At 40.9% G+C, this 14,671-nt stretch overlaps 1 protein-coding gene across 2 annotated transcripts in view; it reads right to left on the bottom strand.

Annotated features, from left to right (window-relative positions):
* The window catches only part of SRBD1 (S1 RNA binding domain 1), a 196,640-nt gene that overhangs the window by 176,402 nt on the left and 5,567 nt on the right, over positions 1 to 14,671 (bottom strand). For both annotated transcript variants that reach the window (XM_021701193.1, XM_021701195.2), the window contains 3 exons: positions 14,250 to 14,329; positions 10,684 to 10,864; positions 3,619 to 3,984 (listed from right to left, as the gene is read on the bottom strand). In XM_021701193.1, coding sequence (XP_021556868.1) covers positions 3,619 to 3,984; positions 10,684 to 10,864; positions 14,250 to 14,329 — 627 coding nt within the window. Of the gene's footprint in view, positions 1 to 3,618; positions 3,985 to 10,683; positions 10,865 to 14,249; positions 14,330 to 14,671 lie in introns of those variants that run through there.

Below are 14,671 nucleotides of genomic sequence, written 5' to 3'. Positions count from 1 at the left end.
AGACTCTAACAGCAATCACCATTTTGAAGCATTTAATTTTCTCAAAAACTGGTTGTAGCTAGTTACCTCTTCAAATTCTAAAAAAGGTCATGGTATTTGTATCATTATTTGCATAAATATATAATGTTTTTTAACGAAAACTAGTTTCTGATAGCAACCACACATTTCCAGTTTGGGGGAAAGGGCTGAAGAATAGGTTGCTTCTGCTCAAGGGACCTGGAAATTCCCAAAGCCTGAGTAAGAAATGGACACAAAGTTTGTTTATACATAAAGTCTGTAAGTAACCTAAGTACTTAAGTATTGGCAATGCAGTTTTCCCTCCCCAAACAAGATGGTAATGTTCCTGAAAAACCAGTCAACTTTTGAGAGCTGAGAAACACACCATGAAGGGAAAAACAGAGGCTCATGATGACATGGTGGACAGGGGCTATGGGGAACAGCACATACAATGAAAGAAATAGGGCTGCCTGGGTGGCTCAGTCGTTAAGAGTCTGCCTTCGGCTCGGGTCATGATCCCAGGACCCTGGGATGGAGCCTGGCATCGGGCTCCCTGCTCAGCGGGAGCCTGCTTCTCTCTCTCCCACTCCCCCGCTTGTGTTCCCTCTCTCGCTGTCTCTCTCTCTCTCTCTGTCAAATAAATAAATAAAGTCCTTAAAAAAAAAAAAGAAGGAAATAGAAATGACATTTCCCACATGATCAATTAGTAATGATTTAACAATTAATTTCCATTGACAATTCCTTACTAACTAGGTATCTTTCAGGATTTCCCCAAAGAACTTGGCCACATATTTTGTTTTGTGGCAGGTAATAAGCATATCACAGACATTTCAATGAGTCTGCTCCTCATCCAATGGGTCAAGGCCCTTCTGACTGTTGGACTCAGCACTGGTGACTCTCCCTCTTCTTAGTCTCCTCTCCCCTAACACCTGCCACTGCTGTCCACCATGTTTGGAAGCAGGAATGCAGTGCCAAGATAAAATTATTCTCTGCTGTTTATGGGGGGAATAAGAAAGGAATGGAAAAGAAATCCACATATACCACAAGAATTGTCTGAAAAAGTAACACAAGGTTGGACAAGGAGGACTGCATCTGGTTAAACAAAAAAACCCAAATGCAAATCACACCTAAAGTTCCCCGGGCAACCCCTAAAGCCATCTAGAAAATGCTGAGCTTACTAGTTGTCAGGGTGCCCGGTGAAAGTGGCAGCTGTAGCAGCCATTTCTCCCAACTCACAAGCAAGGAGTGCCAGATTCCAAGAGCAGGATTGTTTGAACTGTCAAAAAATCCCTTCCAGTAAGGAGGAGGAGGAGGAGAAAACAATGCTTGGAATTGAAAAGAAAGAGAAAACTGAGAAAGTGCCTTCCTCAAGTCCTCATGGTTTTCCAATTTCTGGTTCAAGGCCTTTGGGAGCCTTGATCACACTTCGTCCCTTCCATTCTTTGAAAGACCCCTGTGTCCTTGGTAATAAACTCTTTTCTGTTTCAGATCATTAGAAGCAGGTTTCTATTACTTATAACCAAGAGATAATGGGCTAAGTAGGACCATTTTCATCGCTTTCTCTGTTACACAGATTAGGGGATGGGTGTGAAGCAAAGGGTCACAGAGTAAGGAGCCCTTAACTTTGAAGAACTTATCTCTGCATTTCAAGAGACTTCATGGTCTGAAACCTTCTTTCCTCCCTCCTGCTGACTGTCCACTACTAGAAGCAGATCTATGTCAACAGCAGAGACATAAGCTTTTAAGTGTTAGTGAAAGGAAAGGGAAGTGGGACACATCCATCTGTCCCTGTGAGTCTGGAATGGAACTAAGCAAGGGGTCTGCATTTTAAGAAAGCCTTCAGGTGAATCTGACGCAGGTGGTATATGAATCATCCTTTTAAAACATGACCTTCTAGGGGGGTGGAGGGTAGGGAGAAAAAGTAAAAAACAAACAACCAAAAAGAAACATGTCCTTGTAGACCTAAGTGAATAAAGAAAAAGATGGTATAGAAAGGAGCCTAATGATACATTGCTTCTCCAAGAAACTTTGGACTGTTCAGTTCAGGAACAAGGATGAGAAGAAAGTTCTGAGGCAATATTCTACTCTTTCGTGGGCCAGAGAAAAGAAAAATCATAATTAAAAAATAATGGTGATGTTCTACTAATAGGTAACAGAAGAGACAACATGGGGAAAAAAAAAAATTCCTCTGAAGAAAAAGGTAACGCACAGCTAGTCCCAGATTGAGAAGTAGTATTTGGAGCAAGCAGAGGCCCCGGGCTCTAAGCAGTAATTCACAGAAGGGGAAGGAGTACCCATCAGAATCACCATAAGACAGACAAGAGGAAGGGAGGTCACACGCATCTACCCTGAGAGGCACTACCATAATTAAGTTTGAAACGTTCCCAGTGTGTGTTGGCACAGACAAAAGGTTGAGAATCACCATTTAAAAATCACTTTTCCGGTCTTCTCTGCCATCCCTAAAGCCAACCAAGAAATTGGGAGAAATCCAAGGCAGCTCAAGTTGGAATTCAGATAGACTTTTCCTAAGAAATTTCTAGACCTTGTTTACAGTATATTACAACATTACTTTAAGAATTAGAGCTGTACTAAGGCCAATGTCCCAATCACTCACACTACTTTTATAGGGAAATACAGTCCAAGTTCAAAACAAAACCTTCACAATGAACTTATGAGGGCCCAGTCTGTTGGTGTAATCTCTCTATAGACTCATGTTCACCAAACACCATGGCAGAGACCCACCTCACCTGAGGTCAAAGCTCTTAGCTCAAGAGCTGATGATGATGAGCTATAATATGAAACAGCATACCTAGGATAGGAACCAGTGGCCAAAGCCTCCAGAAATCACTGGCAAAAGATGTCCATCGACAGATGAATGGATAAAGAAGATGTGGTGTATATATACAATGGAATATTATGCAGCCATCAAAAGGAATGAAATCTTGCCATTTGCAACGACGTGGATAGAACTGGAGGGTATTATGCTCAGCGAAATAAGTCAATCTAGAGAAAGACATGTATCATATGATCTCACTGATATGAGGAATTCTTAATCTCAGAAAGCAAACTGAGGGTTGCTGGAGTGGTGGGGGTGGGAGGCATGGGGTGGCTGGGTGATAGACATTGGGGAGGGTATGTGCTATGGTAAGCACTGTGAATTGTGTAAGACTGTTGAATCACAGACCTGTACCTCTGAAACAAATAATACATTATATGTTAAAAAAAAAGAAGAAGATAGTAGGAAGGGAAAAATGAAGGGGGGGGAATTGGGAGGGGGAGACAAACCATGAGAGACTATGGACTCTGAGAAACAAACTGAGGGTTCTAGAGGGGTGGGGGTGGGGGGATCGGTTAGCCTGGTGATGGGTATTAAAGAGGGCATGTATTGAATGGAGCACTGGGTATTATACGCAAACAATGAATCACGGAACACTACATCAAAAACTAATGATGTAATGTATGGTGATTAACATAATAAAATAAAATAAGAAAAAAAAAAAGAAAGAAATCACTGGCAAAACTGAAAAGAGACCTGAAAACTCCCAACCCTTTCTTAGCCAGTGGCACTCCTATCCTAGTCAAAAAGAAAGGAACCCCACAAACTAATATGACTACACATACCTGTACTATGTCCCAGTTCATTTCCACCTCCTCTTTAATGCTGTTGGCATTTGCTGGAAACCTCACAGGCTGCCCCTGAGGACATGTTTCAGTCTTCATTTTCTTTAAAGGGGACTGACCAAATGTAAAGTCATCTTCATTCTCTTCCTTCTTGCATGCACCTTCCCACACGGTGCTCGTGGATGGTGTCTCGGCAGTGTTGACCATGTTGGTTTCTTCATCAACTTTCAGCTTTTTGGTCCTCTGACCTGAAGGTGACTGAGCTGAATTCTTCCGTTTTGTCTTTGCTGTTTTCAGAGTCTTCACACTATCCAATTTATTTTTCCTGTCTTCCAAATCAACATCAGCAATAGCCACAGAGTTATTCTATCAAACCACAAATAGAACACATGAGAATTAAAAGATAAAAACCGAATGCTCTGGAATATTATTCAGCAATAAAAAGGAACAAATTATTGATACACACAATAACTTGGAAGAATCTCACAGAAACTATGTTGAATGGAGGGGGAAAAAAACAATTTGCAAAAAGTTACATACCTTATAATTTACATAACATTAATGATTTATGCTTTATATAACAATCCCGAAAAAATTAGTGGTTACTGGGGGGGGTCAAGATGGGGGTAAGGGTCCAAAGGGAGGTGGGTGTGGCTACAAAAAGGCAAATACTAGGCAGTACTAGGGATTCTTGTAGTGATGGAACCATTCTGGATGATGGATACACATATGTATACATGTGATAAAATTGTACAGAACTAAACATACAGAAATACACAAATAAATGAATACAAAAAAAAACAGAGAAATCTCATAAGATCCCTGGATTTTATCAATATAAATATCCTGGTTGTGGTATTTTACTATAGTTTTGTAAAATGCACTATTGGAAGAAATTAAAGGGTACACAATTTCTGTATCATTTTTTATAACTGTGTGTGAATCTATAATTATCTAGAAATAAAAAGTTTCATTTTCTAAAATGAGTAAAGGATTAAGTCTACGCATGCTGGAAAAACCAAGATTTAAAACTTGCAATCAAAAGTCAACCCTTTGGGGGAAAAAAGTAACAACTCACACACTCATAAAACTCAACAGACTATACCTGCCACCAATTTATGCAGAAGGCTAGGAAACAGAAAACACAGCATGACAGCAGAGTGGTGTCAGGCATTTTTCTTTAGGAAGAATCTACATAATAGTCCACACTAGTGTCCAGGGGCCACTCTCTCCACCACCCCCACCCCTCATGACAGCACAGGTGTGAAGGAATGACACCTGACATTCATTTTGGCACTGGAGTGGTAAATAACATACAGACGCTACCTGTATGGAGTTTACAATTTCACAAGCTAGCCTGTTTCTGGTTACCTAAGCAGATGCAGATGGCACAAACTCAAATAAAAGAAGAACTCCCAAACTATTCTTCAGTCAAAATTCAATTTTCTCTCCTATCAGGTATTTTTCCAGACTTACTGACTACTGAAAATACTGGGAACTACTATAAAGAGTGTCCCCATCCTAATACCCACCCACCAACACCTAACCTGGAAATGATGTACCTTAGATAGCCCTCTGAGTATTACATTTTTAGCTGAAACATAATGGATAAGAACAGAGATATAAAAATAGAATGACTCCTATGTCCATAAGAGTTGATAATAACCCGGTCAAATAACTCGATATAGTAAAAGAAAGGTGTCAACCATACAGAGGGCTGTCAGCCATAGAGCAGCAGAAAAAGAGGAACTGTAAAATGCAAAGATGATCAGCATTCTTCTAAGCAATGTACAAGGAAGAGGAAAGCTTAGCAAACAGACTCTGAGTATTTTGGTCCCAATGGTAAGACAGCCCTCCTATGAGATGGATACATCAGACTACCTTAGATTCGTGCATTTAAAACATTTGATGTCAAACATTGTGACAAACATAATGCCTAGACCACAGCAGGCATTCATTAAATCCAATAGAATGGATTTATCTAATTCTCCCAATCTGGATCCATGCTCATCGAGTAAATTTCCGATTCTTATTTAAGTGCCTACTTACTTCAGCCTCTGAGGAGAGACAACACCAGTCAGAAAAAATTTCATGTCCTTGTGATTTGATATAATTATCAAATCATTAATTATTAAATCAGCACTCTGGTTTTACACATCCCTCTTATGAGCACGGCTGAGGTAAAACCACCCATGAGAGATATATTGGTTCCTGAAATGCTGACAAAATCATGTTGCTAACTTAGAAACCCAGTTCCATCACCTACTATCTATTATCCATGAGCAAATCACTTCACGTTTCTTGCCTTGGCTTTCTCATCTATAAAGTTAGGATAGTAATAGCACCTGCCTTGAGGGGTTGTTGTGAGGATTACGTAAGCTCACACAACCGAAATGTTGAACATGTTGCCTGGCTGCTGATAAGCACTAAAACATCTGCAGATCCCACCATCATTACGGCCACTACCATACTAGACCACTTCCTAGTAGAGGGAAAAGGAAGTAGACAAAGAAATGAAGAAAAAGTAAAATGACCAAGAGGAAAAAAAGAAAAGTCAGCAATCATAAAGACACTTAAAGGCATCCTCTGTGGAGTCTTCAGGCAAGATTTGCCTAGTGTTTCTCAGTGTTGTCCACAGACCCTTTCAGGGGATCTGCGAGGTCACACTCTATTCATAATAATGCTAAGACATGATTTGCCTTTTTCTGTTGACATTTCACTGATAGTACAAGAGCAATGGTAGCAAACCCCAAGGCAATGGCACCAAGCAGTAGTAGCAATCACTGTTCCCTTCACTGCCACACTTGCAGCAAAACGATGTAAGTTTCATTCAATAATGCACTTAAAAAGTATTCATTTTTGGGGTGCCTGGGTGGCTCAGTTGGTTAAGCGACTGCCTTCGGCTCAGGTCATGATCCTGGAGTCCCGGGATCGAGTCCCACATCGGGCTCCCTGATCAGCGGGGGGTCTGCTTCCCCCTCTGCCCTCTTCCCTCTCGTGCTCTCTGTCTCTCATTCTCTCTCTCTCTCAAATAAATAAATAAAATCTTAAAAAAAAAAAAGTATTCATTTTTAGGGGTGCCTGACTGGCTCAGTTGGTAGAGCATGTGACTCTTGAACTCAGGGCTGTGTGTTCAAGCCCCACACTGAGCATGGAGCCTTTATTTATAAATAAATAAATAAATAAAGTATTAATTTTTAAGGTCTCAGTCCTTGAAAACACACCTTTTTAATACTCTATGCTGAAATAGTGAGTACACATAAAACACTTCTGCTGCATGCCAGTGCATACGGATGTGCAGTGGTCGTCTCAAACAAAAGCTCTCATGCACCCGTTTCAGTTGTGAACTGAACCAGCTTCTTTTTCCATAAAGCACCATTTTTACTTGAAATAATGACTGACAAACTATGGTTATTCAGACTTGGGTATCTGGTGGACATTTTTTCAAAAATGAACTGAGACCGTCACGTTAAGGAAACACCTGACATTTGCCACCAGTAGTAAATTCCAGGCTTTAAAAGTGAAAATTAGAATTTTTGGAAAATTGTATCCACTGTGAACTTGACAGCTTCCCAACACTGTGATGAGACTGGAGGTTATATTAACAAATGTGTTTTTTTGACATCAGATAATGAAAGATGCTAACATTTGGAAGATCTGCATAAATCAGTGAACCGATATTTTTCAAATGACCAATATATGTCATAAAATCATGCATGGGTAGAAGACCCATTCAAATAACACGAACCAGTGGATTTTAATGTAGTAGAGTATAAGAAGTTCATTAATATGGTTTCAGATTCCACAATGAAACAAACTTTTAAGAAACTACCATTTACTGAGTTTTGGTACCACATCAAATAAGAATATCCATCTGAAAAAGCTTTTAAAACACGTCTCCCTTTTCCAAATACATATCTGTGTGGAGGTGGGTTTTCTTTATACATTTCAGTTATATTCTAGTAGGTCAGGCATTAAAGACATCTGTAAAAATGTAAATAATGTCATTCTTCTCACTAATTTTTTGTTGTTGGTTGGGAAAATATATATTTATTTTTCATTAAAATAAAAATTAGCTGCATTAACATGTATTAGGTTTTTTAAAAAACTAATCAATATTTTAATGTCTCATGTTTAATTTTTATATGGTAAATATCAATATCAATAACCCACATATCCAAAAGTTCCTTGGGGTCCTCAATAAGTTTTAAGAGTGTAAAAGAGTTCAAAGGCCAAAAGTTTGAAAGAGGTAGATCTAAACTATTGAAAACATAGGGAAATATCTCTCCATTTTATGAAGCTTCTAAGATTCTACAGCCTGTCTCAGTGATATACTCAAGTTTAGTAAGCCCCATGAGAACACTTTTCTTCCTTATGTTCAACCTGAATCTTTGGCAGACTGAATAATCAAAGTTCATTTTCTTCTGCCTTCATTGTTTTTTTAACCAGCCTTAACACTCCACATGGTTATTATGTAGCCTATGACTAAACCCAAGACTCCAAAAAGAATGTGACTATTCTTTTTGCTGTCTCTGAAAGCAGTCAACTATCTAAAACAAAAAAGTAGCTCAATGTGTCTTTTCTAGTCAAATCAGTCAGCAGGCTTTGGCCTTGGCTTGTGTTGTACTGGGTGAGCTTGACAGATAACTGGAGACGGATAAGGAGCTGAAGGGAGGCTTCTTAAAAATTAGATTTAAAAGAGCGTTTTTATACTCTGTAGCAATTGAGCCACTGGAATAAAAGTTGATGAGAGAAAAGAAAGGGGATGACTGAAGACACACAAACCCTGAGCAAGAGGGGACGGCAACGACAGCCCCAGTGGTGGGACTAATCCCGGACAGGAAGGATGACATTTCCTCCATCGTAACAGGACAGAAGAGGAACGCAAACATAGCTAGCCTGGTTGTGAGATAATGAGGAGCTTCCTGTGTTCGCAAATACGTAAAAGGCAATGTCATCAGCTGAGAGGGAGAGAAAGGAATTTAGGAAGTTTAAGAAACGAGAAAAAAAACTGGAAAAACACATCTGCCAGAGAAAAGGAAGCAGTCTACCAGGTATTCTTAGTGTAATTTTGAGGTCTGAGATTATGAATCTAAAGGGAAACAAATTCAGTCAAGGTTGTTCTCCACAAGAGTCAGCTGCTTGGTGCTGGCAGAGCACAGGCGATGGCTCACCCAGTGTCAGCTCTGATCGGCCCTGTGTCACGGAAGGAAACAAGGGCAGAACTGGGGAGGCTAATAAAAAGTGGCTGAAACGAGAGATTCTGTGGCCTGGACTAGGTAAAGTAGGAAAAGAAAAGGGCTGACTGATAGTGATGCGTGAAGCAGATCTGGTGAAGCGCTAGAGTCCATGGATTAGGTCGTAGCCCTCGGCCCCTGTCCACAGAAGTCACAGGAGAGCTTTAGGAAAGAAATACCACTGAGGCTTGGGCCCACCCCTACCCCCAGAATCCTTTCCATATTTAACTGGTCTAGGACAGGGGCTTCAGCACTGGCACTTTTTCAAGACGCCCGGGTTGAGAGCTACCAAGGAGAAGATGTGACGAAGCTGGAAAAGTGTGGCTGTGAGGGCACCTGGACAGTGAACTGGGAGAACAGGAAATGGTAAGATGGTCCTCCGAATGCGGGATGCTTGAAAAGGAATGTCAGTAGCACAGTTTCTGATGATGGCAAGATTCAGGCTGAGTTCCTGAGAGGGGTGGTGAAGGCAGAGAAGAAGACACAGTCCCTGGAGATGAGGAGGTCAAAGAACCAAGAACACAGGGCCCCAGGGAGTTCATCCCAGTGGAGGGGAAATCCCCAAGAACAACAGCAGAAGGTGGCGGACAGGGGATGAGAAGTGGAGCTGAGCTAAAGTCTTCAATGAATGGAGTGGCCACCGGGTTGGTAAATGCCAGCAACATAGAGAGGAAGAGGCTAAATAACGATTAATTTTGTCTATGATGTTTGCTAAAAATAAAGTTATAAGGAGGCTACCAATTCTAATTCTACCCAAAATAAGGTTTTCAATTACTTTGTTCAGTGGTGGCTACGGCAGAGCAGAACGCCAAACCTAATGAAATGAAGTCTTCTAACATGCTCCATGTGCTCTCGCTGAGGTATAAAACGGGTGAATTTTAGCAATTCTGAAAGAAATTTTAAAAACCCCCCAGAATGTTTCTTAAGTGAAAGACTTTCTATTCGAATTCTTTTTTATACACATATAACTGAGCATCACTGGAAGGATCAAGAAATCACCACAAGGGTTCTTAAGCTGTACTTTCTTGAGCTATATTTTAATATTTAGAGGCTAGGCACGTGCACATTCTACAGAAGAGAGGGTTCATAACTTTTATCAGATTCTCAAAGGGTTTATGACCCTAATGCCAAGAACCACTGAACTAAGAGCTATTTCGTCGGTTAGGCAATCAAGCTACTTTTAGGTGCAGCCATGCCACGCTTAATGAAAAACCTCCAAATTTTGCCAACAAGATGATAGAAGTCAATACTTTCTCAGCTATAGGTAAAGCCTACTCATCCATTCAAGTGTGTTCAATGAAAAGCTTGTATGTAAAGATGAAGAAACAGAGGTACTGGATAAGAGGAGAAAGACTGATTTAGATAAAAGCCCTAAGAGCAAAGTAGGTACAATATAATGTCCTCTACTATACACAATAAATGTGTCCCTGAAAAGTCAGGTTTCTACTGCATATTGAAAGAGTATTATTTCAAATGTACCATGGAAGCAGTTTCTTAGCGGAATACCATAGAGAATGATTTTGGAAATGCACAACGCTTTTTGTAATGCAACAAAGCCTGTAATTTATTGCTGCTGTTGTTTTAATCCAGATTAGTATAAATACATCGTTTGCTTATAGCAAAATACATCAATATGTCAGTTGATAAATATTCTTTCCCCTCCAACACAGTGGGTCTAATGATAAATACTACTATGGCCTGCGGTAGAGAATGCCACTGCCCTGTACTTTTGTCAACTACCTACACTGTTCGCTCTCTGTAAGGAGAAAGTAGCGTCACCAATTAGGAAAGCACTACAGAGTTCCCTCCACCCAACTCAAGCACGTACCAGCTCCTCCTTAACAGCCACGCCTTCCGAGCCATCACTGATCTGTAGGGTGGTCTTCTTCACTCGCGGCACCCTCTTTGGTCTGGATTCTTTGGGAACAGGCTGCTTACGACTTCTGGGGGCTTTCTTTTGGGGCTCCCAGGCACTATCTTCCTTGTCATCTTCTTCAGAGGCAGATGATCTAAAAGTAAATTGACAGAAAAATATCTAGGAAAAATGAAGCTAAATGCTAAAGGCAAAAAAACATGCTTCTTGAAAGAAAAATAAGGTAGGAGGTGTTTAATATAAAATGGAGTGATACGAGCACAGGCTATGAACAGATATAGCTAAGTACGAAAACAAGAGTTGATCGAGGACCAATGTAAAAATAGCCCCTGGTATGCTATGAATCACAGGTCTCTCCATTCCCCTCTGGTGAGTGAGAGGGGAATGGGATGTGATATTTAGAGGCTAGGCATCCCTCCATTCCCCTCACACACACACACACACACACACATTCAAAACAGGAAACCATTTATTACCTTAAGCAATTTACTGAGTGGTGTCACACCATAGTCATTGTAAGGTTTACCATTATAACAGAGAAAAGTGCTCAAACAATTTCCTAAGTGATGATCAAATTTACTTATTCAGACCAATGTAAGGAATGGGAAATGGTGCTAGGAAACACCCTAAATTACATAAAAAGCTGGCACCAAGACCCTTCCAAATGCTTCAATTAACCATTTCATTTTGTTTTGTTTTTCCCTTTCACAGAATGGATTTGTTTCCTAGACTGGATCAGGTGCAGATACAGCACTTTCTAACAATCCATGAATCAAACTCACAGCAACAGCAGAAGAAAAATAGCCATGTGAACTCTGGTAAAGTAACATCATGCTCCTGCCAACCCACTTAAATCTACGTCTACCCCCAATGTAAAAGGTCAGTATTGGTGGGAAGGACAACCACTTCCTTCACTAAGGCTAGTGAATAGGGATATCTGGCTTTTTGAATGGTTTTAAGTTCTGCCTGGAGGCAAAAACCTGATTAAATAACTTCTTCTAAATTACGCTCTCCTAGGTCAAGCCACTGATAGTCCCCCCCACCCCCCAGTGAGTTCTCTTCAGAAGCAGATGCAAACTAAAGCCTAAGAGTAGGCAAAAACAAACAAAATCATTTAAACTCACCTAACACATAGCAGTGGCATTGAAAGGAGGGAGAATGAGAAAACTAAGGAAACAGGAAACCAGGGTTCTGCTCATACTATCTCCAAACTAGCAGAACAACTTCATTCCAGCAGGAACGCGGACCCCAGTTCATAGGGGAACATTGCAAAAGTCACATGACAGATACAAAAGGACTTTCAGGTATCAGAAAGAAAAACATAAGAACAAGTATTATTTTATGATATGTGAGGCAGTTTTAAGTCATCTCCCACTAACCGTACCTGACCTATTACTGGCATCCGGCTGTCACTTCTTACAACACATCCTTCACACCTTCTAGGTCTTTCCAAGGTCTTCATGCCCCTGGTTTCCCTCCTACTTCCCTGGCAGCTTCTCCAGCTTCTCCTTGTCCCTTTGCTTACCGCTCTTCCTCTCCCCAGCCTTTCAATGTTGGGATACTCTAAGACTCAGTCCTCAGCACTCCTCTAGAGCAATCTTACTAGATGACCTATCTTATTCGATAGCAGAATAGAGAGGAATCTCAATTTTCTGTCTTCCTTTCCCACTTGACCTGAGCTCAAGACTTGTATATATACCTTCACTGGATGCCTCACAGTCATCTCAAACTTACCAAGTCCAAAACAGAACCCTTGATTTTACCACCCTCATACCTGATCCTCTTCCAGTCTTCCCCAAATTCCTGTCTTTCCTTCACACCCCAAATCTAATCCATCCCCATATCTGGTCTAGTTTATCTTCAAAATATATCCCAAATTAGACTACTTCTCACCACCTTCACTTCCAGGACCCTAGGCTTCTACAGTAATCTCCTTAACTGACCCCTTGCTTCCATTCTTGCTCCCCTACGGTCTGTTTTCCACCAAGAAATCAGAATGATCTTTTACAAATGTAAACCAGAGCATGTCACATCCCTGCCCCAAGTCTTCCAATGGCTTTCCAACCCCCTGTCACCGGCTAGACCCCAAGACCTGACCTTTATTGCCCACCTGCTTTGTTTACATTTTTCCTTAAGCTCTTCTTTCCAGCTTACCTCTTAACTCAGGCAAATGAAACCCGAAACCACCCTTCAGGTGATGGAAACTGGCCCAGACCACTCAGCCCCTTTGAGCTAAAGCCCTGACTCACGCCTGCGCAGACGGACCTTGGAGCAACCCCTGGAATGACTGGCAATTACCTTTACCTCATCATAATACTAAAATCTCTGCCCAAAGAGGAGGCTCAGCCTCATTTACATGACATACAATGTATATATAGGCATGATTCCTTAAGGTGCACGCACGACCTGATGCCTGCCTCTACACAGATGACAAGGCTTCCCTATCTAAATCTTCATCCTAACCCTAAACAAAAGGTACCCATTCACTCTCTTTGGAGGCTTTGAAAGCTACTCCCCAGCTATTCCCTATGATCTCTTTATTTGCTGCAAATAAAGTTTACTTTGCATGACAACTCCACCTGGTGTATCTGTGACTCACCAAGGAGCAAACTCATGTTGTTCAGTTACACCACTTCAAATAAGACCATAATGCTCTGTCATGGCCTATTAGGTCCTGCCCATTCCCATCTCATTTCCAATCACTCTCTGCCTTGTGACTCTTGTCTGGCCACACTGGTCTTACTGTTCCCTGAACACACAAAGCTTGTTCCTGCCATAGGATCTTCACATTTGCTGCTCTGCTCCCTCTACTTGGATCTTTACAAGTTATAGTACTTCCAAATTTCATTTAAATCTCTTGCCACATCCTCCAAAAGAACTTTCCTGAATACTATATCCAAGATGTCCCCTGCCCAGAACCACTGACCACGCTCTCCCTTGCCCTGTTTTATGTTCCTTTAGAGTACTTATTACTGCCTAACATTCATCAGTCACTTATTTAACAAATATCTTCAGGGCACAAACACTACAGTGCTCTAAAGCAGAGGTTCTCAACCGGAGACAATTTTGCCCCCATGGGGAATATCTGGCCATGTCTGGAGACATTTTTGATTGTCACAACTGGGGAGATGTCACTGGCATCTAGTTGGTAGAGACCAGGGATGCTGCTAAACATCCTACAATGCAAAGGACAGTCTCCACAGCAAAGAACTATCTGATCAGTAGTGCTGAGTTTGGGAAACCCTACTTTGAAGTGATATAAAAAACTCCCTGCTCTCATGGAGCTCATATTCTAGTGTAAGTATCATGTTATATATTTAGTTGGTTACTTTCTCTCTCCTTGTTCAATAGTTTAACACCAACACTGAAACAGCGCCTGAGACACAGCATGAGTTCGATAAACATTTGTCTCATGAATGAATGAAAAAGACACAAATGACTTTCATTAGTAAGTGACAAAATGCATTCCTCCTTAAAATATACATCATTCTCCTAACCCCATATGAAGCCAATATGCTTACAATTCAGACAAGGAAGAGAATTCATCTTTGGATACCACAGTCTGGACCTTTACTTTTGCTCTTCTTGGCAATGATGACATCTGGAAGAAACAGAATATAAAATCAGCATGATGTGAATCACTTGAATGACTGATCACTTATGTTGTCTACCAAGTGATGTGCCATTCAAAACTAACGCTCCAATAGCTCTGCTGTTAAAAAATGCCACAGGAAAAAAAATGAGGAGCATTCAAAAGCCTGAACACTGGTTTCCCCTCCCACGCAGCTGCCAACTATAAGAGCAGCTAACAGCCTTCGAATGGTTTAAAAGCCTGATGAGTATGTACCATCTTTGGAAAAACATAAGCTCCAACAGGGTGACAATTTTTAGTTTCGTTAGAGTTATATGCTTGCATATACCACAAGTGCTATTAGATGGCTCA

This window comes from Neomonachus schauinslandi, chromosome 10, assembly GCF_002201575.2.
Source record: "Neomonachus schauinslandi chromosome 10, ASM220157v2, whole genome shotgun sequence".
Taxonomy (NCBI): Eukaryota; Metazoa; Chordata; class Mammalia; order Carnivora; family Phocidae; genus Neomonachus; species Neomonachus schauinslandi.
The sequence above is the reverse complement of the archived record's forward strand: the minus strand, read 5'-3'. Positions and strand labels throughout refer to the sequence as shown.